Source organism: Penicillium angulare (assembly GCF_028827245.1).
Source record: "Penicillium angulare strain IBT 27051 chromosome Unknown utg000001l_segment0_segment0, whole genome shotgun sequence".
Lineage (NCBI taxonomy): Eukaryota > Fungi > Ascomycota > Eurotiomycetes > Eurotiales > Aspergillaceae > Penicillium > Penicillium angulare.
In genome coordinates this window covers 1,668,444-1,691,797 of record NW_026623160.1, presented here as the reverse complement: position 1 = coordinate 1,691,797, position 23,354 = coordinate 1,668,444, and the positions used below count along the sequence as shown (strand labels likewise).

The following is a 23,354-nucleotide window of genomic DNA, read 5'->3' as shown; positions in this document are numbered from 1 at the left end:
ATAAGGTGCTAATTGGAATCGTTTTCTGGACTTGTTTATCCGAATTCAGTGGATGTTTCATGCGTGTAGCATTTACAAGTAGATAGCTTTATTCCAGTCTTCCAAGAGACAGAGCTATCTGACCATGGAGTGGGCCTGTGGTGGTAGCAATGTATAGTATACAGCGGGCAAAGATCCGGAGGGGGTGAGATGGGTACTATGATGGCAAAGATTGCAAAAGATAGACTCCTAGACAAGACTCAAGGGCAGGAAAGAAAAATCCCAAAAGAGCAAAAAATACGGTGGAATAATATTAATGAGGAAACGAATCCAGGAACCAACAATTACCCACCCGGCGAATCCGGAGGGCAATGGGCTAAAGAAAAACGCTCCCCTGGAGGTTCTGCTAGTGGTGGGGCGGATTGAAGCGGATGAATATCCCCACTATTGGGACCTAGGATGGATCCCATCTCCTGACAGTGAGAAGCGAAGAAGAATAGGGGAAAGGGGAATTGGGTAAAGGAGTAGAATTAGGAAGGACAGAGCGCAGTGCGAAAGGCTTGTAAGGATTTAATCTCCTTACCAAGGCACAAGAGTTGCCAGTGTATGAAGCATCAAAACACAGATCAATAAGTAAAACTTTGGAAAACATTACGAACCCGAGTGGGAAACGAATACGAAGATCTGGGGAAAATTAATATAATTATGCCTCGAAATGAAGAGATTGCATCACTACGAATACGGAGTCGAGCGCGGAATTCCGACTGAAATTGGAATAAATGCTGTACCTTCCAGGGGTAACTGCAGCTAGAGTAGGATCGTGTGCCAACTTTCCCTACCAAGGTGGTTCATCTCGGGCTACTCCGTACAAGTACTAGGCCCCGCTTACAAGGAACACTGCCTAGCTGTAAGAGGGAATCCGAAAAGAGGACAATGTAACTATCTTCTTATTTTGCAGCTGATTGATCACGAAATTTGAGACATAGTCAGCCCAAAAAGCTGGGCATGAGGAGGGAACTCTTTTGAGCTTCGTTTCAAGGATCATATCGAGAAGAACTTGAATTAATGATCTTGGCGCTGCTAAGGGACTCTGCGCAGTTGAGCGTGGATCCACATTTAAACGACGCGACCGTGCGAACTTCGCGTGGATTGTTAGTGGATCTGTGGCTTTCATGGTCGATTTAATTAGACGAATTCCATATGAACCAGTATGTTTTTCAAGGACTTTCCGAGGTTACTAGAAACTAAAGTCATGTGTCATGAAAAGCATGCATTGGGATAAAATTATCGATCATATACTAAGTAATCTCAATCTAAATCCGCATGCTAGTGGATCCTCACGGAATAGAACGGAAAGGACTGCAAGCTCCATGGATGTGCTAAATGATGATCATTTATTCCTTGTCTACGTTAGTCTAGTATATAATAGAGCACGGCAGCTACGACAGAATAGGGTTATTTAGACTTGAAGTGATCTGCCAAAGTGGCGCAGGCTTCTAGTGATGCAGATCGCATCAAAGGACTGGATCGACGACGATCAGCACCAGCCCTACCAACACGCAACCTGTTGACTTCATTTTCTACGGAATAACAGCAGAGAAACTTGAAGAATGCTTGTATGCGAGGTCAGCCGGTTTTGAAAGCTTGACCCCCTTACATACTTGTACCGAGCTGTACTCGACATTGGTACACATGCACAAAAGTAGTAGTCAATCAGCGAATATCACTGACTGGCTCGCAGCTTGAGACTATCTATCTGGAAAGGATTTGTCTTTCTAATAGTCTTTCTGCTTGGTTTCTACCCATGTAGAGCTTACAACCTAACATTTCCTTCTCTTTTCTGACTCTTGTATACGAATGAATTTCTTATTCTATGTTGTAAGTATAGAAGTCTATCTAGTACGTAGGTGTTGTATTCTGTCCTAATTCTTGCCTGCAAGCTAAATTTTGTTAGGGAACTTGAACCATGTGTCCATTATCAAGACCTCAATATTGGCAACTTCTCATGACACAGCCTGGCCCAACGGCTTCGAGTCCTACTTATGCCCCTACACTTTAGATTCAAGTTGGAGTACTAGTACTCAGACTGCACAAGACTTTCCAACGCTTATAGCAGGGCCGATGCATACCACTTGACGAAACTTAGTGGCTATGGCAAGATATTACTCCCAGGAAGCACTTGGAACCTTTGATTCATGATTCATTGGGGAGGCCACTCATCTGCATTGAAGGGCACCAATAATTACAAAGGGCTACATATACGAAGAAATAGATATGATGGGAATTCATCTATTCATTTCAAAAGAAAAGCGATCTACATCATAACGGGTTGCCATTAAGAAACAAAAAAATGAAAATCTGACCAACTCAAAAATAATACCGGTTGGCCATGTCTAGGTCCGTGAAAACATCTCTGTAGCCTTTTCGTCATCATGTGAAACATCGCTTCCAACCGTTGTTATAAATCGTCAACAACGACGCGAACATCATATCAAAGAAGCATAAGCGGGGTAGTATGAGAAAATATCAGTTAAGATCGTGTTAGATCTACTGCTTCTCCTCAGTCTCACCCTGGGCCTCGCCCTCAGGTGCGTCCTTCATCTCAGCATCGCCCTCGGCCTTCTTGGAATCCTCTTCGGCCTTTTTGGCCTCATCCTCGGCCTTCTTCTTGGCGTCGAGCTCAGCGCGGCGCTTAGCGGCGGCCTCCTCCTCAGCCTTCAGGACGGCTTGACGCTCAGCGTCGGCCTTCTCCTTGTAGCGCTGGATGATGGGGCCGGCGATGAAGCGGATATCATCTTGCTTGGCAACATAGACGGACTTGGTGGTGTCCTCGCCGTCCTCGTACAGCCAGTCTTCGGTATCCATAAGCTTGGCACGCAGCTTCTCCTTCTCCTCGTCGGAGGCGAACTCAGAGTAGATACCGTCGATCTTGTCACGCAGCTCGTAGATGGAGGCCTCGAGCTCGTTCTTCTTCTCGTCGGTCTCGGCGACGAGTTTGTCCTCCATGTACATAGCATTCTCACGCTCTTGGAGGACTTGCTTGCCAGCGGCATCGATACCACCGACACCGGAGACAATGGGCAGGTCACCCTTGCGAACCTGCTTCTTGACCTTGCGGGTCTTCTTGGGCTGCTCCTCGCCGTTAGCGGCGTCAGTGTCCATAGCCTATGAGATATAGTATTAGTATAAGTCGTTTACAACCAGGCAAGATGGCCTTTGTTACAAAAAGGGTCAAAGGGAAAACTTACATCACCCTCCTCGGGGACGGGCTCCTCAACCTCCTGGTCCTCGACGTAGTATCCAGACTCAACGTTCAGGATACCGTGCAAGTTCAGGCGAGCCTTCAGCTTGCAGATCATGAAGTCGTCGTTGGCATCAGCCTGAACACCCTTGACGGAGAAACGACCGATCCAGGGGTTGACCTTGCCGGGCAGACCCTCGGGCTTAGAGTAACGAGCCTCGAGATCGAAAGGCTGCTTACGGTAGAAAGTAAGGATCTTGGTGGAAGGCATAACGTTGCCGCGTCCGAAGACAGTGAGGCTGGTGTCCTCATCGGGGATATCGGGGGACTGCTCCCAGGTGAAGTCAATGGGGTAGTTGACAATGTCGTGGACAGCGAAGTCACGGACACGGAAGACGGGGGAGAGGGTAGCACAGCAGAAAGCACAGCCACGGGCAATAGCCTCATCCTGGTTAAGGGTGAAGGAAAGACCCTTGCCGAAGAACTTGGCGAGAGCTTCCTTGATGGCGGGGACTCGAGTACAGCCACCAACAAGCTCAATGTGGTCAATGTCGTCAACAGTGAGCTTGGCCTCGGCGAGAGCCTGCTCCAGAGGCACGGTAACACGCTCCAGAAGAGGACGGACCATCTCCTCAAGTTCCTCACGCTTAACCATGGCCTTGACGTCAACGTCCTCCATCAGAGACTCAATGCTCAGAGGAGCCTGGGGGTTGGCGGACAGAATCTTCTTGAGCTTCTCAGCGGCGGCGAGGGTACGGGACCACGCCTTGGGGTGGGTGCGGATATCAATCTTGTACTTCTCCTTGAACTCATCGGCGAAGCGCTCGGTCAGAGCGTAGTCGAAGTTACGACCACCGAAGTGACGGTCGGTAGTGGTGGCCTTGACGTTAAGCTCGCCCTTGCGGAACTCAACAATAGAAGCAGTGTAGTCACCGTAGCCAATATCGACGAATGCCACACGGCGAGGCTTCTCCTCGGGGCCGGGCAGGTCCAGCTTGGTGATACCGTAACCAAGGGCGGTAGCGGTAGTATCGTTAACAAGACGGAGAACGTTGAGACCAGCAATGTCACCGGCATCGATCATAGCGCGGCGCTGCACATCGGTGAACCAAGCGGGAACACTGATGGTAACATCAGACACGGGCAGTTTGAGCTCCTTGGATGTGATATCTTTAATCTTGGTCAGGTACATAGCGACCAGCTGAGTCGCTGTGAACTTCTCCTTCTTGCCAAGGTAGTTGACCTCGACACCGGCGAGTCCGTTGACATCACAGATAGGAGCGGTGTTGTATCGCTGCTCGAGCTGGACATCTGGGTCGTCGAAGGGGCGGCCGATGAGACGCTTCAGGGAGCCGATGGTGTTCTTGAGGTTGGAGGTTTCTTGTGTCTTAGCGGCCTCACCGATGTGTCTGCTGCGGGCGCTGAATCCAACGAGGGATCTGTTGGGCACAAATTTTCGGGTTAGTCAATTGTCAACCCGTCCAAGAAAGAAAATATGCAAGTTAAAAGAAATCTGACATGATGTCAGGAAAGCGCATCCACGAATACTTACGGGGTCTGACGGTTGGAAACTTCATTGGCGATCTAGAAAATGTAGAAAGACGACGGTCAGCTTCAATTCTTTGCGACGACATCATATGGCGGGCGCAATCATGAGGGACGAGGGGTCCCGCAAACACCGGCGGGGCAGACACTCACAATATCTATACCCTTGTTCCTGGCAACACCAATCTTGGTGCTCTGTGCACCGAAATCAATACCGACAACAGACATTGTAGGCTGATAAAGAGGAATGAATCGATGGGGGAGGAGGTGGATGGGAGGATGAAGAGGAAAGGATCAGAGAAAGGAAGAGAACTTTTGGAGGGGAGAATTTGCACGCCACTCCACTCTTATTATTGGCGGGGAGAATTGATAACCAGGGTCAGGCGGTCTGACTTTTTATAAATGGAGTTATGATGGGAATTGAAGATGAAGTAAAAGTTAAAAAACCAACGGCTACTGGAAATACTAGAAATAATTGAACTCCCCTTTTTTTCTTACACACTGGGGGCTATATAAGACTCTACCATTCGCCATCTCAACTGTGTGGGCGTCGAATCTTCCAGCGGTTACGAGAGACTTCTACTTCACCGCTTTGAGCAACTTGGCAGGCAGAAAACATTTTCACTCTTCACCGCCTAAGAGACATTACATAATGGCCCACATGGTCCACAATCAACTCGGATGTGATTGGATTAAACGTCGTGGCTAGGTAGTTGACCAGGCGCAAGAGGACTCCGCTGATCAGGCACGAGGGGCATCATCATCCTGAGCCCATGATCCAATGTTTCTTTGTTGAATTGCAAATGGAGACAGAATCAAGCAGAGAAAACACAAACACAAAAAGACTCAACAAAATGGAATGGAGGCCATGATATGATCCTTAAAAATAGAATCGAACAGAGGAAAGAAAAAAGGAGAAAGGGTCGAAAGGAACCGAGGAAAGAGAGTGGGAAAAAAGTGGGACGAAGGGATTCATTCAATTGACGTCAACGTAAAAAAAAATATCGTTAGACCATGCTGTCGGGCGGCTCAAGAGATGAAGGTTGACTGATCACAGATCGCGTTAGCCATCTCTTTTCTGGCGTACCCGTTTCAATGACACCCTCTAAGGGAATATGTGGAATTAATACAGGGTGAAGATTATGCATCTCATTCCAGCCATGAACTGCCAAGACAGGCGTTGGGGGAGTGGGCCAACAAGTGTCATATCTGGGGTCAAATTTCAAGTGGCCTTTAATCTCCTCCTCTGAGCTCCCAGGCCCTGCCATCAGCGACATGCTGTTTGATGATCGGGCTTGACGGACACAGTATAATTCCCGTTGATCTTCCTCACTCATCATATTCTCAATGTTGTGCGGCATAGATGCTGAGTTCGATCCAGCTTCAGAAGATGCTGTAAATACAGACTCCATCGAGTCTCTAAATGCCTTGGGTGGATGAAATCGAGGTACTTCATGCAATGAACCCTGTTGACCAGCCAAGGGACGATTGGCCTCGTGCGTGTCCATGTAAAAACCGTCAAGCAACTGCTCGGCGGGCGCAAATCGTCCTTCGACATGACTTGATGGTCGAACTGGGACAGATCGCCGACGCACAAGACTCGTACGGAAAGTATCGATGTTAACGTTGAACTCGTCTCCTTGTTTCCTGGCCTGCTCTACTGCTTCCCCAGGGGTGGTTTCAGCATCGGCGGCAGCAGCATCCACTCGGGGTCCTCCCCAGGTGCGCTGTCCAGCAGTAAAAATCCCATACATCATGTATATCCAGTTAAACACAGGATTCACAAGAAACATAAGCGGATACAGCCATGCCTTGTAACGCTTGAGACAGAGTCCGAAGTAAAACATGAGCAGATAGTTCAATCCCAGGGAAACTCCAATGAAGCCGACCGGCAGGTCATCAACTCGTTTGGATGTTGTCATCAACGAAATTACCATGATGTAAAACAACAAGGCAGTTGTTCGAATGGTGTTCTGCATGAAGCGAACCAAGCACAGTAGTGGATATCGTTTCCATAGCCGTATATCAGTGATCATGCAAACTTCATTCGTGATGAATCCCAGGAACCACCTGCGTCGTTGTTTTAAAAGACTGCTGAAAGTCTGGACAGCTTCCGTCTTACAAAAGGCACCGGTACACATCTGGATTTGATACGCTTCCTTTGCACCGATCATAAAAAGATGGGTGAGCCATCGGTCCTCGCCTAGATGGCATTTTCCAAAATCGAAGAGGTCATCGCATTGCTCAGCCTTATCTGCAAAATAGTACTTAGCCATTTTGCGAAAGGCAGAAAAACGTAGAATCGTCAATGCGCCCGGCAGGCAGGTTACAGCCCCACAGCCCGACTCTACCGACCGTTCAAACAGCTGCCCATGGACATACTCCATGTCTTGGAGAATGGTAAGAAGTGTGTGCTTTTCCGTTGTGGAGGTAATGATGCCAGTCATAGCGAGCATATTGCGTTTGCTTCCTGGTTTCAGTTCCATATCGTACATGAAATTCTGGAGGCAAAATCGATCTAGAATGCAATCGGAGTCGATAAAAAGCACAAAAAGATCATCGTGTCTCTTCAGATACTCCTTGTATACTTTGTCGACGAGTTTGAACGTTTGTTTTTGACAATGCCGTTTGCCTCCATGCTTGAACCGAGAAACTGTAACTCGAGCGCCTTTATAACAGACATCGATGCTTTGCGGATACACCTTCATAGATATGGGTATACCAAGATGTTGGATCACTTGGAGATAGCATTCATCTACAGTATTTCCGTCCCACGACAGGAAGACATGAATGCAGTATGCGGGATAGTCGCAATCAACAACTGAATCAATTGCTTTGATCAATACCGCAGCATCCTCCTTGTATACAGGCATCACAACGACTGTCTTAGGGGCGGTGCGATCGTCGAGTACCTCCTTGATCCTCTTGGATCTTCCAAGGGAGTGGGTGACTAGTCTGTAAACACAGAACAGCCAGGGTCCAATGAGCAAGACAGAAAAAGACCAGAAGGCGAACCACTGAAAGCCTCTTGATTCATCCGCTGGGAAATACTGAGTAGCCTGGGGTGGAAGGGGCAAAGTGAATACCATGACGGGAATAAAGGCGAGACTATTAAAGACGACTGTCAGTTTTGCTGGCTTCAGTGTGTTCAAGGTATAAGCTGAAGGCCCACCGTAGTATGGAGAATAGAAATGCCATGATCACCGCGAGAAATTTGATGGTCCAATGATCTGCCTTTTGATACACTTTATATAGACAGTATAAGAATGCTGCTAGCCATAAGACCCATTCGAATGCCGCTGCTAGCATAAAAGGGCCGACAATTGAAATGTAAACAATCTGTGACATTGGTTAACTTTGTGCCTCGAGGGGGTAGAGAAGATATCATACATCCTTTGTCGGCCATCGTTCTGTCGCAATCGGGTCTGCTCCGCTTGACACTGTCAAGTACATCGACTGGAGTGAGTCAACGGAGGTAGCGTTGGTAATATGCATGGGCCTCATGGAATTCTAGCAGGTAGATGTTTAGTGAGGAAAGGCGTATATTCGCTTCTAACCAATGAAATCAGCTTCGTCAAAGCCCCCGTGGGAATTCTCGATTAATGATCAAACTCACCCACCGTCTCAGTTAAGAGTTTGAAAGTCAGTGGCTTCGACTAAGAGAGGACTCCGATGCATATCCACACAGGCGTGATGGAAGAAGAAGATGAGACAGTAAAAATGTGCCAGATCCAAATACTATGATTTGCTGAGGTAGAAGCTCTGTTATGTTGGAGATATGGGTAAGTGAGGGTGCGAGTAGTGTGCTTCTATAGCAGGCAGGTGCTACCAGAGTGTGGGTTATCTGTCTTCTGCCTCTTCCACCATATCCTCCTCCATCCCTCCGCGATTATTACAAGAGACCACAATAACTAGATATTGCTTTCTCTTTTTATATCTATTTATCTACGATCAAACGCCTTCAAAATATGTATTTACCATGCTACGTATCAAGTTCACATTTGAGTTGTGTATACTCCCTCTATATACTGCAGTGGGACCCGCACCAACCAATCACCACCATCACAACCATGAATGCCTGAGGCGTCAATGCGACAGCTCCGAAGAAAATTCCAAAAAAGTTCACTCCCCGCGCCAGCTCTTTCTTTTGCGACGATTCTTCCAGTGCTATTTTCCCTACCTCAATTCTTATTTTTTGCCTCGGTCGCGTCAATATACCATTGGAAGCTGCCTAGCCCATTTCCACGTGACTCAATCGCTGACTCGAACTTGAGTCATTATACGCCGGGAGTCACTTTTTCTTTATTCCCATCACCGGCACATCGTCCTAATCTTAAAACCCACCAACACAACCATTCATAATGTCCGAAGAACAGAAGCCCGTTGCCAACGTCGAGGCAGAGCAGGATGTGCAGAACGTCCTTGCTGAGCTGAAGGGAGAGAATGGCGCCGAGAAGCCTACCCAGGAAGACCCCGAAGAGGCTCGCATTGTCGCCGAGGCTGCCAAGCTGGGTGAGAAGTCCGAGAAGTCTCAGGAGAAGTCGCATCACGAGGAGTCGCGCGGTTACCAGCGCGGTCCCCGTCGCAATAACGCCAAGTTCGACCCCTCCTCCCAGAAGGAGACCGACGACCCCGTCGAGATCCGCAAGCAGGTATGAAGTTTATGACGAACGGATGTCAAGGTAAATATCCCTCACTAACGCGATCGCAAATACAGGTTGAGTTCTACTTCTCCGACTCCAACCTTCCCCTAGACCGTTTCATGCTCTCCCAGGTCGGTGGCAGCGCCAACAAGGCAGTTCCTCTGGAGACATTGCACTCCTTCAAGCGCATGCGTCGCTTCCAGCCCTTCAGCGCCGTTGTTGAGGCTCTTAAGACAGCAGAGACCGTTGAGCTTGTTGACAACGACACCGCTGTCAAGCGCAAGGTTCCTCTCCCCGAGTCCATCACCACCGAGACCAACGAGAACGCTGCCAAGGTCTTCGAGGATAATGCCATGCCCCGTAGCATCTACGTCAAGGGCTTCGGACGTGAAGAGCCCAGCACTCAGTTTGACATTGAGAAGTTCTTCGCTCCTTACGGACCTACTAACGCCATCCGTCTGCGCCGCGGCCACGACAAGGGTTTCAAGGGCAGTGTTTTCGTCGAGTTCTCCACCGAGGACCAGCAGAAGGCATTCCTCGCTCGTGAGGATAAGCCCCAATGGAATGGCGAGGACTTGATTATCAAGAGCAAGAAGCAGTACTGCGAGGAGAAGGTCGAGGAGATCAATGCCGGCAATATCGAGGCCAACCCCCGTCACGGTGGCCGTGGTGGTGGTCGCGGTGGTCGCGGTGGTCGTGGTGGACGTGGTGGCCGTGGCCGTGGTGGTCGTGGTGGCCGTGGTGGCCGCGATCGTGATAACCGTGATAGCCGTGACGGCCGTGACTGGCGGGAGCGTCGCGATGAGGACCAGAAGAATGGCTTCAAGGACCGTCAGCCAGAGAAGGATTCTCGGTAGGTTTACCTTAACATGCCCGAAAATCTCAAGACATATACTAATTGAACTGATATCTAGTGGCGTCCCCGTCATTCAGAGCACCTCCGGCGAGAAGCGCACTCGCGATGACGATGCCAACGGCGACCGCCCTGCTAAGAAGGTCGATGCCAAGCAGTAAATTATTGAACCATGACTATACCAAACAAGTGCTTCTCGGTCTTCTTTCTTTTTCGTTGATCATTGGGTGGAATCCAAAAGTGTTACAGGAACAGGCCGCCCTATTGGGCAATGTTACATAGGGCGAATTTCTGCTAAAGGCGTTTTTCTCACTGGGTTTTAACGATCTAGATGTATTCCATATCGTTTTCAAATCAAAATTTAACCCCAAAGCTGGTTTCAATCCCACGCAAAAACAAAGACCACCATGACTTCTTGTACGCTGATGCATCACCGCTCACTCTAAAACTCCAAATCATAGGCCAAGGTATCTTCAGCTAGCTCCTCCCGGAACTTGTGAACTCTAAGAAGAAAATTCGGTTAGAAATCTCCAATTTCCAGCTTCGGTTATGACACATCGCGAGAGAAAAAAACATACTCCAAATGCACCGGGTGCACAGCATAAGTCGCCAAATCCTCCGGCTTCTCTAGAACAGCCACAAGTCCCATATTAAATCCTTTGGCTCGAGGCACAGAGATTGGCAACGGGGTATTCGCCTCGAGAGAGATCAATCCTGAATATTGCATTCATCGTCAGTCTTTTCTGTCTGGACTCTGGCATGGGATGGGAATCCGGAAATTATTTTTCCGGGCACATAAACACGCACCTGGGATCTTGCCAACCATTGACTTAGCTACCTGGGCCCAGGTATCAAGTTGCTCTTGCTTCACACCCTCCTTCAGACGGAAAAGAACTGTTGATCCCATTAGCCAACATTCATGGGGATGTATGTTCTGAGTATCCCCCGCATAATCGATTGGATAACGTGGCGGGAATAGCAGCATTCGTCATGGAAAATATGGCTGTGCTTACCGACGTGATAGACTGGCATGGTGTTTAAGCTGATTTGTATGGATAAGTGAAGAGAAGAAATTCCAACCCCGCGGAATGTGAATGTGGTCTGCTTATGTCCGGGGATCGGAAGCGGGGATCGGGACAAGTCCGAGCGCATGATGGTTGAGCCTATTGAGCCTGCTTTCGTAGTTCCGCCTCACTTGTTAATATTAAATATTGACTTAACTCTATGTTTTCTAGCAGCATTTCTTATTTGAATTGTATAGGCAATTAGATTGTGTAAAAAGGACTGAATTAATGAGGTTTGCATATATATCCACCAGAGACGGCCTCTTATGCTACCTTCAATTGCTACTATCCGGCTATCTAAAACGACTTAACATACAACTTATGTACTTTTGAGGAACTGATTACACAGAGCTCCAGATAAAGAGCTGGAAGACTTTAGTGGCTAGTAATGTAGAAAGCCTTATCCGCCTCCAACCCTAGCAGGAGTACTTGGATCAAGTGGTTGGTTTCTTCCACTAATAAGAACGATCGTTGCAGGAGACACACAAACACGGAAAGCATCCAGGGTCAACTGAAAACACCCATAGCAACTTGAAGGGGAAATAGTGTTGAATCGGCCTTCCCAGAACAGAGAGGCGAGGGCGTATAAATACAAAAGCGGCGGGTCTCAGGCAATTCTTTCTTCCAAAGTTTCATAACAGTATAAACCCCGTGTCAGATGGTAGTACTACTAGTAGTAGTATACTGATATATACTTTGATACTAATATCCATAGTATATGCCATACTAGTATTCTGGAGACAACTGACGCGTCCAGTCTCCGCTCCAACTTGAATGCGGCCCCGGTGACGCCAACGCAACTTCAAGTTCGACATCGCTTTTTGGTGTGGCAGTGAGGGATACTAGTAGTAATGGGTAAAAGAAGTACTATATATCATATACTCTAATTCGATTGATGATAACGGTGATGAGTCCTTGATGACTCGCGAAAAATCAAAAACCAAAGATGACGTAGTATAGAGCGTAGGGCTGTCCATAAAAAACAGAGGGTTGCATAACTTGCTAAAACTCTCTGCATCGAGAGCATGAAGAAGGGAGAAGCTGCGTGCCAGAGATGTGGCTCTTTTATAGAGCCACAGTCAGCTGACCCATCAGGAGATCCACCGATAAATTCTAGTCCCCAAGCCTAGGATGTCATGAGAAAGACTGCCTGTAAATGTGTTCAATTCATAATGATACCAGAAGATATCTAACGCATTAATGATAATACCCTGTTAATGATCAGGGTGACTTTTTAATTGGCCCGTACTATTATCCATCTCAATCAACTGAACAAAGCTGGTATTCCGATCATGACTTCGGAGTTTTTTCTGGCTGTTTACGTGTCCCATACTGCTTGCTTCTTTTGTTGAGCCAAACACTCTTGGGAATAGACGGCTGAGCAAGGACCGTACAGATGGTAGACACAGACAGATTATTCCTACATCAATCTCAATCACAGACCAATAGCCGCCAGCAGCCATGTCCCCTATTGTGGATCTATGATTAGTACGAGGTAAATGAAAAGAAGAGACTTGGGGGTAGTTACATGTTGGGTTCGTACTCGTAGCAAAGATCTTGAGCATGATGGCTCGGTAAACACCGACACCTGTGATCCTTCAAGGTAAAAAAAAGGTAAGTTAGTGTATGTTTCGAGAACTCCAGAGAAAGCAGAGAAGTAGGAGGAGCAATGACGGGGGATACTAGGAGTGGGAACTTACAAGAATCCAACTGAAAACATGAAGACAACCTGAAGCTTTGTAGTTATTGAGGCTTGAAGCTTCAGTACCTTCGGTATAGGTAGAGCAATGACCCAGGCATCAAGCACGATATTCAGTCCAGCAGCAGTGACTACTAGAGCATTCGTCTTCACGCATTTCCCTTCATGCTCTCCATCCCACATGTTCCAATTATAATTCACAGGCGAGCATTGGAACGCAAAGGCGAATATGAAAGTTACACCATAAGCAACGGCCACAACGCAGGATGCCTTGATGATGCGGCGCATTCGTTCATCCGGAAATATTCGAAGGTAGAAAAGGAGGAAGGCGATCTTCACGAGAGAGACGCATGTGGCGTAAAGAATTTCTTGAATGTAGAACAGCTATATGACTTTGTCAGCGGTCGTCAGTGTTCGTCAATGCCGAAAGATCTTACATAGAGAATTCGAGTAATTTTACTGAATTCGAGAGTCCAAATATCCTTTCCCAGGCCTGCCTTTCCAACTGAATTTATTATTAGTAAGTTTCTGGCAGTGCGTGAGTTGATGTCACCTACGCAATATTGAGCCACTGTTCACGGGCACCGCACAACACTGGAATTGTCAATTAGGGATGTCCTTTTCTTCTTATTCTTCTTATTCTTCTTCATATGGATATGTGAACTTACCGCAAGAAGAATGGTTGCCCAGTCATCCCAACCCATTTCCAACTTTGTAATGGCAAGACGTGTATATAACCTCAAAGCGACGAAGAACAGATAACATAGTCCGACTGCTGGGACCAAAATACTAATAGAAGTCTCATCACGCACTGGAGCACCGCATTCGGTGTCGGTTACATTGAGCGTAGCTGTATCATCTAGTTAGGATCATAATGGAAACAACTGACCCCTGTAAATCTGGTATCCACTCACTCAGTGATTCCCTCAGGGTGCAATTGGCTGAAACACACAGATTCAACTGGACATTAAGGTCGGCGTTCGTACAAATGCATGTTTGATTAGTGACGGTGACACATTCTGACTTGGGAACAAATTCTTGAATGCAGTTCAGCTGCAAATGCCATTAGTATCTATTCCATGGCTCGAAGAGGGTTTCTGGACTCATACAGCACACGTAGGGAAGCTCTGTGTCTCGGCGAATGCCACCTCCGTCAAACATAATAAAACACAGGCTAAGAGTATAGCCTTCACTGAAAGGGATCGCATTCTGGTATGACTGTGGACAGCTGACGCTGTATTGAAATTCAGAGAAGCATACGGAGTTCCAGTATGGGGCTTCACGGGGTTGAAAAGAAACGTGGTTTGTGAAGGATCATAAGATAACCGGTTCACTCGTGGTTTTGCACGTTGATAATTAAGTTTTGCGCTTGGGCATTTTTCTGATTAGTGGACGGAGAACAATGGTGGCCCTGAGGAGACTTAAACTTCCTTCAACCTACGGGATCATACGCTTAAACGAAGAGGAATTGCTGGCGTTTGCCACTACTAGGTAATAAGACTAAGTGGGCCTTGAAGCACCTCGGTGTGGCCATTTCATTATTGATATTAAGCGAAGGATTCCGTCAGAAACTAGTGTCATAGCGCAATGAAACCCGGATAGACCAGCGATTACGCCTAAAATCCTGTGAATATCTGTGATAAACAGTAGAATATATGATTTTGTTTCTAGGCAAACAGCTGGTAAATAAGAAACCTCCAAGCCTCTACCCCTGACAATAAGACAACCATAATTCCCCTTTCCATGGTTTTGAGGAAGGTTTCTCCCTTGTGGGGGGGTTTTCCCGCGTGGATCCCTTGTCAGCCATTGTTAGCCATTTCCGCCACTTAAAAACCACACAAATTGCTTTTTCAACTGTCGGCGCCACGACTAGTCTCTAATGGGCACTAGTACACGGGGAATACTGGAATGGATACCGGGCGGAATTCCATCGGCGAATACTTTACATATGCCAAGAGTCGTGCTAATTGGCTTTGTTGCACAGAATCAAGTACGCTATCTTGGGGCTAGAATTCACTATGGGGCTAATACTCCAAGTTGAATGGATGACCGAGGTAGAAGCTGGATTCTTGAAGAACGTGCTCTTCAAGGAAGGAGGAGTGCGAATTATTTTATGTCCCATGCTCCTGAAACTGTTACGTGATAGGTGGCTTGGACATTGTAGATAACCCTGTTGACGTCTAGTTACCCTGATAAGGGTGTTGTTTGAACGGAGAGGGATTCGAGAAAACGGCCTAGTTCGTTTCCATGCACCATCTGGCCACCGGTCGCGCCTTTGATAGTTGACCCACTCGCGCGGATGAAACCGAGCCCGAGAGTTGCCGGCGATGGGATGTAATCTTAGCAGTAGCGTGGCAATCAGGGGCTGCTTGGTTACACTTATTAGAAGCTTGGAAATGAATGGATTTCTATCATTGTGCTCAGGACTCCTTACTCCGTACTCCATACAGCAACAGCAAGCCCAGCCACGTTTGACACAATGGCCCTCTATAGATCACCAGTCATTCCAATTCATGATGTGACGAATTTGTCTGTCTCGCAGTTCATGACACAATACAATCCTGATGATGTAGAAGCATCTAAAGTGGTTCATACCGAGTCCCTCTCTGATGAAACTATCACGTATGGCTCGCTTCGCGAGCAAGCTTCCCAGGCTGCCTGGGGCTTACAGGAAAACCTAGGGCTGAAGCCAGGAAACACTTTACTTGCATTGGTTAACAACTCCGTAAGAGATTTGTTCTGAAATTTGTTGCTTTCTAGTCTGATTGAAATTACAGAACGCATTTGTTCGTCTTGCTCATGCAACATGGTGGGCGGGGGCTATTTTTGCGTAAGTACACACATGGTATGAAAAAGAAAATACGTTAATTGGCTCTCTAGACCACTCAATACATCGGCAACGCCCCATGATATTGCTCATATTCTGAAGATCGTCAAGCCAACACACATTGCCACTATTGAAGAGAAGCTTGGCGCAATTCAAGAGGCCTTGGCCTCCCTACCTAACACGGACATCAAGGTTATGACCGTTCGCTGCAAGGTGGAGGGTCTCCCACAAGTGGGTCGCATTATTTCATGACATTATCCGACTTCAGTACTAACAATGCTATAGTTTCCAGACGACGTGACAGGTAAAGGATCTACACAGAGCATACCACCTTATGATCTTCAGGGAAAGAGCTCCAAGGATGTACCCAGTACTATTTGCTTCTCCTCTGGCACGACGGGTAAAATGAAGGGTGTTCAACTCTCTCATTACAACCTTATCATGAACAGCATCACAATGCGTGCTTCCATGCCCGCTAGAGTCAACTCAACTGTCCGCGAAGTATTCTTCGCGCCTTGTAAATTGTCCACCCCCCTCTGAATAGCAGTAACCGCCTCACTGACACTTTTAAACGCTAGATTGCCATGTTTATGGTCTGACCATAGCGGTTCTGGCCGGTATGTGGGTTGGGGCCCATTATTGCGGACTTGCTGCTTTCGACTTGGAAACATTCTGCCAAAAGTCAAGCGAAGTGCAGGTAACAGATCTGCACATTGTGCCTCCGGTGGCACTTGGCCTTGCTGCCTCGCCCGTTGCTCAAAAGTATGATTTGTCTTCCTTGAAGAGAATTGTAATCTCTGCTGCACCATTGAAAGTATGTTTCCTGCTCGAGATCCCCATGTTAATTATGATAAAAAACTCATGATGTCTTTTTTTTTCCCCCAGAAATCTGTGCAACAGCTGCTCAAAAAGCGTCTTCCCCATACTAGTATCTGTCAAGGTTGGTGTTGTCTTCTTCAAGTTAATCACAATGCTTTACTAACATCATAATGAAGGATACGGACTTACGGAATGCGCTGGTGGAGTTATTCATGAGATTGATGAAGATGAGGCTGCTTTCGGATGTGTTGGCAAGCTATTTGCTGGAATGTACGATTCCTCTGTTGCGTCTGATAAAATAGGAGCTATTACTGATATCATGACAGGGAAGCTCGTCTCGTTGACCCGAAGACAAACGAAGATGTCGCTCTTGGTGAAGAAGGTGAACTTTGGCTCCGTGGCCCAGTCGTCATGATGTAAGTCTTTATAAATTTCCTATTCCACCATTATGGATATTTTTAACACTTTTGCAGGGGCTATGTCAATGATAGCGAAGCAACAAAGCGAACTTTCTCCTCCGATGGCTGGATTAAATCAGGAGATATATTGAAGATGGATGAGAACCAGAACTTTTGGGTCACCGACCGTCTCAAGGAGGTAAGATTGTCCTCGCCTATCGTATTACAGATGTCAAATACTTCAGTGGGCTAATATATGAAAATTAGATGATCAAGTACAAAGGGTATTGCTACAGGTCTTTTGCCCCAATGCGTATAGTGTCTAACTAACCTTCTATTTTATTTAGTTTCCAAATTGCCCCGTCAGAACTTGAAGATATGCTTCTGCGCCATTCAAATGTGATCGACGCTGCAGTGTGTGCAGTCTACGATGATGCCCAAGCAACTGAGGTTCCCCTCGCCTACGTCAGCCTCTCACCGGAGACAGTGGAGTTGAAAGACTCTGAAAAGCAAGTAGTCCTGGATGAAATCCGATCCTGGATGGATAACCAGCTTGCAGGGTACAAGAAGCTCAGGGGTGGTGTATTCCATCTCCAGACCTTGCCCAAGACTCCGACTGGCAAGATTCTTAGGAGACTTTTGCCTGCGAAGTTGAATGAGGCGAGGGAAGCGAAGCTTTAGATGCTTTTGTAAGACGGCCCCTGTAAAATTTATTCCAATGTATCTATATACAGATTTCTGTCCTATTATACAAATCACCTTAAAATATACACCGTTTGTTGTCATTTGAGTGTGAGAATATGGAGATAAAGAAGAGTAAAATAAAAAAATTCACATGAACTGTAAAGAGAAACAGTGGGTTGGATTCAGAATGAGTCATAGTCATACTCTCGTATCTTTATGACTCTTTATAGCAGACATTAGAGCCTCCAAGGTTGGAAGGAATGTGGGGAACCTCGGAGAGCGGAGAGAGGAGAGCGGAAGAGCTTTGCGGATCAATTTGGGTTTTATTTTTGGTTGAATTCAACCTTGGAATTTGCATCTCTCTTGCTATCCTTTCCCTGAAGCTTTATCACTGAGGCAGGGCCTTTGCTGAGAACCAGGTGTACTTCATCACATTTATATCATTCTTTATCCAATCAAACTCCACCATGTTCAAGAAGAAGCCTACGGTCGGTGACGCTACCTCCCCGCATTGCCCCTCCTTCATCCAAAGAGGCTTGCTACGAGCACAAAATGGGCGAAATTGTACTGATAGTCCTCTAGATCAAAAACTTATCTCCTCTCCGATCTTCCGATCGCAGGAAGATCGCCGACCAAATCATCAAAGACTACCAGATTCCTGTCCCTTCCACATCTCCAGAAACCCAACCCGACGCCGCACCTAGCACAACTCCAACCCTCAGTGCGATTCGAAATGCCCTGCTTCCCGAGAATGCGCTGACTGCCCGATTTACAACAACTGCTGGACCAGACTTGCGAGAGGTTCAAGGCATCGTATATGTTGGTACACATCCTGAGGGCGACGAACGAGTACTGTGGTTCAAGATCGAGCATGGTCCCGGATTCAGCAAGCGATTTTATCCGACTGTCTATACGTTATGGCATAATCCAAACTTGGTTGCTTTGTTGCATACGCCAGAAATGGTTATGCGAAAGCTTCACGGTGGTGCAGATTTAATGACACCCGGACTTGCCAATGACCCGCCATTCCCTGAGCGGGCTGTGAAGGATGCCGTGGTGGCTGTTGCTAGTCTAGACAGTCATACTGTTCCGCTATTTGTGGGAATATGTGAAATTGATGTCTCTGCATTGGGAGAGGTGCAAGGGACAAAGGGGCATGCTGTTCGCGGACTGCATTGGGAAGGAGATGAGCTTTGGGCATGGAGTTCATCGCCGAAGCCACCACGCCCGACGCCAGAATATATACAAGGATGGGATGATGAGATCGAGGAATTGGAAGCGGAAGAAGTCGAGGGAGGCGTTGGAGGCCTCTCGTTGGATGAAAACGAAGAAGCCCCTGCAGGTGACGCTGCCGACGACGCGGAGGGGCCCTTGGAGAAGGAGCCTACAACAAAGGGTATGTGACGAGTCGTATCGGATAGGATTCAAACATCAGAAATACTGACATACTCTAGAAATCGACGATGCCTTCGTCAATGCCTTTATATATGCTCTATATAAACTCAAGCAGGATAATCCCGACGCTCCCAACCACACTCTTACATTGCCGGTCTCACCATCTATTCTGATAGCCAACTTGATTACACCCTACTTGCCTATATTCTCAGCTCAACAGACTCAGTTCTACACTATCAAAAAGACAAGCTGGAAGAATGTTAAGAAATTCATCAAATACCTGGATAAGTTGCAGCTCGTCAAGTCCAAAGACCGTAGCGGCCAAGAAACATACATCTGGGACATTGACTTCGATGACCATCGCGTCGAGCGATTCGTCCCTTACAAACTTCCTCTCAAGGGACTGTTGGAAAATGTCGGAAAATCAACACCTTCAGACGGTAAAAAACCTGCTGCAACTGGTGGCGCTGACCAGTCTGTTGGCCAAACACTCAATGTTCAAACATTGTATCGACCAACCAGCAAATTGATGCCACACATCTTCCCCACCTTGTCTACATCAAGCCCTCAGAATTACTACAAATACACGGACATTTCTACCCACTTGGATCAATACGCCCAAACACAAGATCCGCCCCTCGTATCCGCACAAAACCGACGAATCATCAATCTCAACCCATACCTTGCCCACACTATATTCGGCTCCTCTTCGTCAGAGGACCAAGCGACACTTAAACGCGGAATGGTCACCCGTGACGCTTTGCTGAAACGTGTTGTAGAGGATAATTCCCTTTTACAACAGCACTGGGTCATTCTCAAGGCTGGACAAACCCTCTCAGACGTTAAGCCCAAGGCAGGTTCTCCGCCAAAGGTGAATATCACTCTTGAGAAGCGCACTGGGTCCAAGACCATCACCAAGGTGAGTGGCCTGGAGGTCTTCGGTATTATCCCCAGCCTTCTGGCGGAAGAGCTGCAAAAGAAGTGTGCAAGTAGCACTAGTGTGACACAGGCTGTTGGTGCGCCTAAGGGCGTCATGGAGGTCTTAGTGCAAGGCGATCAGCGGAAGGTCCTCGATACGGCTCTTTCGCGTCGTGGATTGCGGAGTCAGTGGACCGATGTGGTGGATAAGACTAAGAAGAAGAAATAAATCCCTCCAAGGGCTGCGATTTAAGTACCTGCGTAATCTGGACCACAATCAGTATATGCGGAGGCTAAATTTCTACACCGAAAACACAAAAATATAATTGAGCAGTCTCATAGTTCCATTCATAAAAAAAGTATAAAGAGAGAACCGGCTCACGGGTCTCTCATCTCCTCGCAAAAGTTGCAAGGAGAAAAGAAAGAAGAAAATATGCAACCGTATAGGTACCCAAGCACCAAGCCGAGTGGGAAAGATATCTATGTTACATGTAGAGAATGGTTGCACCGAGAAGCACAATGCCTCGAGAATAAGTTACCATATCTAATCTCAAGAATATAATAAATTCCCTTGCTCCACCATGAAAAATCCATAAAGACACTCAACACCTTGTAGAAAGTGAGGTCGAATGAGTTCTTTCAGCAAGTATTTCTACTCACCCAAACTTCTGACTCGGCCAAATCGGACGCGGTGTTTTAGTTTCCCAAATCACGGGCATGCACCTTGTCGGTAACCAGCCACTTGAAAGTCTGATGCAGCAGATTGACAACCTCCTCCGCGCTCAAAGAGCTGAGGTATGTCGTCCAATCACTGGAGTTGTAGTCGGACGCAGCAGCAGAAGAAGAGGTTGTGGAACCAGAGCTAGTGGTGGTAGTAGTAGTGGTAGTGGAAGAATCGGAGCCAGAGCTTGAATCAGATCCAGATCCAGAGTTGGATGAGCTGGTGCTAACCGAAGCAGTCTCTGTCGGTGTGCTTCCTTCGGTGATCGTAGTGGTGACGGCGACAGGGACTGGAACAGCGCTGGTGGTCTGTACAACAGACTTGTCAGTAAGAGTAGCCAGTTGAGTGACCCATGAGGTACTGGTCTCGGTCTTTGTGACGACAATAGGAGTGAATGTAGTAGAGGTGGATTGGTGATTCTCAGAGCCACCGGGAGGGGTGAGCGACGCAGTGGGAGCAGAGGTAGACTGGGAAGAACCAGGCTGGCGAGTGAAAGATGGACGCCATGCCGGGGCGGAGGATCTAGAGAAGGGCGGGACGGAGGAGGGGCTCCGGACAGGGGAGGCACTGACAGGAGAAGACACGGGAATAACAGATGACACGCTCGAGGAGCTGGTGGCTTCGGCGCTGGGAGCGCTAGTGGCAGACGCGGAGACAGTAGCAGCGCTGGTGGTGGTGGCGGATGAAGAGCCGGTAGCGGCTGCGGCACCGGCGGTGTACAAGGTTGGGCCGGGAATGTCGTAAGTGCTCAGCGAGGTGTAGATGTTAACTAGAATACCAGGGTCGGTGTTTTTGTACAGAGCAGTTCCCAGGGTACCACTGGGAGTGGCGCTTCCGCCGCCAGAGACCTTCAAGTTGATACATTGGGGGTAGTTCTGGGCTCCGTTTGTCTCCTCTGCAGAGTGCAGGGCAATTATTTCGTGACGGAGAACATAGTTTCCATCCGCAATATCGCTAGGGATTGTGACTGTGCGACTGTTATTGTTGGAGATGAGGTTATCAGACGCCCATGTACCCGGCACATCATCGTCGTTGATCAAGCCGCCCTGGTCAATCTTAAAGAACTCCAAAGTGGCCTTATCAACGTCCGCACAGTCTCCGTTGCAGTTAGCCAGGTAGGTAATAACTGGACCGTGGTGGCTTGAAGGCCAGGCGGTCCATTGCAGCTCGACAGAGCCACCGGCAGTGACGGGAGCCTCCAAAGCAGCAGTCTTAGCATCCTTGTGGCAAATGATGTTGGCATTGGCGTATTCAGATCCGTCGATGTAGCCCAGATCCGTCTCGTCCTCGGACCAAGCAATAAGCTCAGGAGGATCGGTCTCGTAGGGATATTCGGTAATGATATAACCGCCGTAGTAGGTATCATCAACCACAACTCCGCTCACGTAGCCGTGGCCGGCTACCAAGGCAGCTGAGCCAAGAATCAATCCAGTAATCTTAGACACAGACATTTTCTCTTTTGATTGCCAAGAACCCGGACAAAACGCACAGCGTCAAATTGAAATTTTGTTGTAAAAAGATCGTGGTAGAAAAAGAATGACAAAATGGGGACTTCAAGTCAACCCGAATGAAAGAACAGAAGGTACTAGACCTGTAGAATGGAAAGAATGAAATACAAAAGACTGGTGATCAAAAGAAACTAATGATCAAGGCTGTCAGTCGACTTTATATCCAACCCTCTCTGTCGTGGGCCCGGACATCATGACCTCTTTCGGATCAGAATAATCATGCCAGTTGTAACTCATTCGAATGACAGGTCCGTCTTGGCAGGTCGTCCTTAATTCACCGAGGTTCATCCTCCGTATAGCATTCATGATTCTCAAACAGGTCCACAGACTTGAGATTATGCTTGGCCTTCCATAGGTGGAGAATCTCCAAATACCAATATGGGCAAGACGCCGAGTGTGAGATAAATGAACAAATGTGTCCCAAAGCCGCCCGGTACCTGTTCGGTAGTGAATTTAATTAAGCTATAAAGTAATTTTGGAGACATCCGAAGAGAGCTCAAACCGCTAGTTTATATGTGTCGATCTTGGGCGGCTCTCTGTGACAGTTGGGGTTTCACCGTGTCGGGCGACTCTCTTTAATTGGCAGTGGTCCCTGCGCGTCCCTGATATATGATGCGCAGGTCCCAGGTGGCTTGAACTCCTTCCCTGGCAAATTAATATCAATGCGTCATTGTGATTGTTTTCATACAATGGTCATATAAGCCTAGGTTCAGCCAGGGGTGTGGCCACATGGAGGAGGCTAATGTGGCCTAGGGCTATTCAAAGAAATCTAGGCTCAGGGTGGTCAGAGCACAGACAACACATAGCTTTTGTTTCTGTCATATAATCAACCGGGCTGCTCTTTCTCTGAGACAGGATAATTCGCACTAGTGTGCTGTCAAATAGATTAAGAGTATGTCAAGCGTGCATGATCACGACCTAGACTCCACCGCTGGAAGGGGCGTTCGAAGTCCAATTGCGGGCCCCTGTCTTATCGCCGTGGATATTTTCTTCGCAGGGCTTAACAGTAGAATGGATAAAGCAGCCATGAATGCTATTCCGAAATTGACGGCCGGTCGGA

The 23,354-nt window shown here is 47.5% G+C and overlaps 8 protein-coding genes across 8 annotated transcripts; 3 read left to right on the top strand and 5 right to left on the bottom strand.

Moving 5' to 3' along the window:
• Nucleotides 1-2,526: 2,526 nt before the first annotated feature.
• Nucleotides 2,527-4,993, bottom strand: hsp88 (Hsp70 chaperone Hsp88; the record flags this gene model as incomplete). Its single annotated transcript, XM_056916802.1, has 4 exons — nucleotides 2,527-3,144; nucleotides 3,228-4,659; nucleotides 4,773-4,804; nucleotides 4,919-4,993. The coding sequence occupies 4 exons, from the start codon at nucleotides 4,991-4,993 to the stop codon at nucleotides 2,527-2,529; spliced, it is 2,157 nt and encodes a 718-aa protein (XP_056784682.1).
• Nucleotides 4,994-5,772: 779 nt separating this feature from the next.
• On the bottom strand, nucleotides 5,773-7,854 carry chsD (chitin synthase D; the record flags this gene model as incomplete). Its single annotated transcript, XM_056916801.1, has 1 exon — nucleotides 5,773-7,854. One exon carries the CDS (start codon nucleotides 7,852-7,854, stop codon nucleotides 5,773-5,775), a length of 2,082 nt encoding a protein of 693 aa, XP_056784681.1.
• A 1,272-nt stretch (nucleotides 7,855-9,126) lies between these two features.
• On the top strand, nucleotides 9,127-10,422 carry N7478_000585 (tRNA maturation protein LHP1; the record flags this gene model as incomplete). The annotated part of the gene is made up of 3 exons (XM_056916800.1): nucleotides 9,127-9,417; nucleotides 9,483-10,261; nucleotides 10,323-10,422. 3 exons carry the CDS (start codon nucleotides 9,127-9,129, stop codon nucleotides 10,420-10,422), a joined length of 1,170 nt encoding a protein of 389 aa, XP_056784680.1.
• Nucleotides 10,423-10,703: 281 nt separating this feature from the next.
• On the bottom strand, nucleotides 10,704-11,293 carry N7478_000584 (Dabb family protein; the record flags this gene model as incomplete). The annotated part of the gene is made up of 4 exons (XM_056916799.1): nucleotides 10,704-10,764; nucleotides 10,840-10,975; nucleotides 11,069-11,155; nucleotides 11,275-11,293. The coding sequence occupies 4 exons, from the start codon at nucleotides 11,291-11,293 to the stop codon at nucleotides 10,704-10,706; spliced, it is 303 nt and encodes a 100-aa protein (XP_056784679.1).
• Nucleotides 11,294-12,539: 1,246 nt separating this feature from the next.
• On the bottom strand, nucleotides 12,540-14,185 carry N7478_000583 (CFEM domain-containing protein; the record flags this gene model as incomplete). The annotated part of the gene is made up of 8 exons (XM_056916798.1): nucleotides 12,540-12,793; nucleotides 12,869-12,921; nucleotides 13,026-13,408; nucleotides 13,462-13,529; nucleotides 13,582-13,618; nucleotides 13,693-13,883; nucleotides 13,939-14,077; nucleotides 14,141-14,185. 8 exons carry the CDS (start codon nucleotides 14,183-14,185, stop codon nucleotides 12,540-12,542), a joined length of 1,170 nt encoding a protein of 389 aa, XP_056784678.1.
• Nucleotides 14,186-15,503: 1,318 nt separating this feature from the next.
• Nucleotides 15,504-17,749, top strand: N7478_000582 (AMP dependent CoA ligase; the record flags this gene model as incomplete). The annotated part of the gene is made up of 11 exons (XM_056916797.1): nucleotides 15,504-15,749; nucleotides 15,802-15,854; nucleotides 15,905-16,082; nucleotides 16,137-16,368; nucleotides 16,430-16,665; nucleotides 16,737-16,791; nucleotides 16,847-16,940; nucleotides 16,997-17,086; nucleotides 17,144-17,267; nucleotides 17,336-17,352; nucleotides 17,416-17,749. The coding sequence occupies 11 exons, from the start codon at nucleotides 15,504-15,506 to the stop codon at nucleotides 17,747-17,749; spliced, it is 1,659 nt and encodes a 552-aa protein (XP_056784677.1).
• Nucleotides 17,750-18,219: 470 nt separating this feature from the next.
• Nucleotides 18,220-20,294, top strand: N7478_000581 (putative RNA binding protein Ligatin/Tma64; the record flags this gene model as incomplete). Its single annotated transcript, XM_056916796.1, has 3 exons — nucleotides 18,220-18,240; nucleotides 18,335-19,148; nucleotides 19,207-20,294. 3 exons carry the CDS (start codon nucleotides 18,220-18,222, stop codon nucleotides 20,292-20,294), a joined length of 1,923 nt encoding a protein of 640 aa, XP_056784676.1.
• Nucleotides 20,295-20,761: 467 nt separating this feature from the next.
• On the bottom strand, nucleotides 20,762-22,237 carry N7478_000580 (AA9 family lytic polysaccharide monooxygenase; the record flags this gene model as incomplete). The annotated part of the gene is made up of 1 exon (XM_056916795.1): nucleotides 20,762-22,237. The coding sequence occupies one exon, from the start codon at nucleotides 22,235-22,237 to the stop codon at nucleotides 20,762-20,764; it is 1,476 nt and encodes a 491-aa protein (XP_056784675.1).
• Between the last annotated feature and the right edge of the window lie 1,117 nt (nucleotides 22,238-23,354).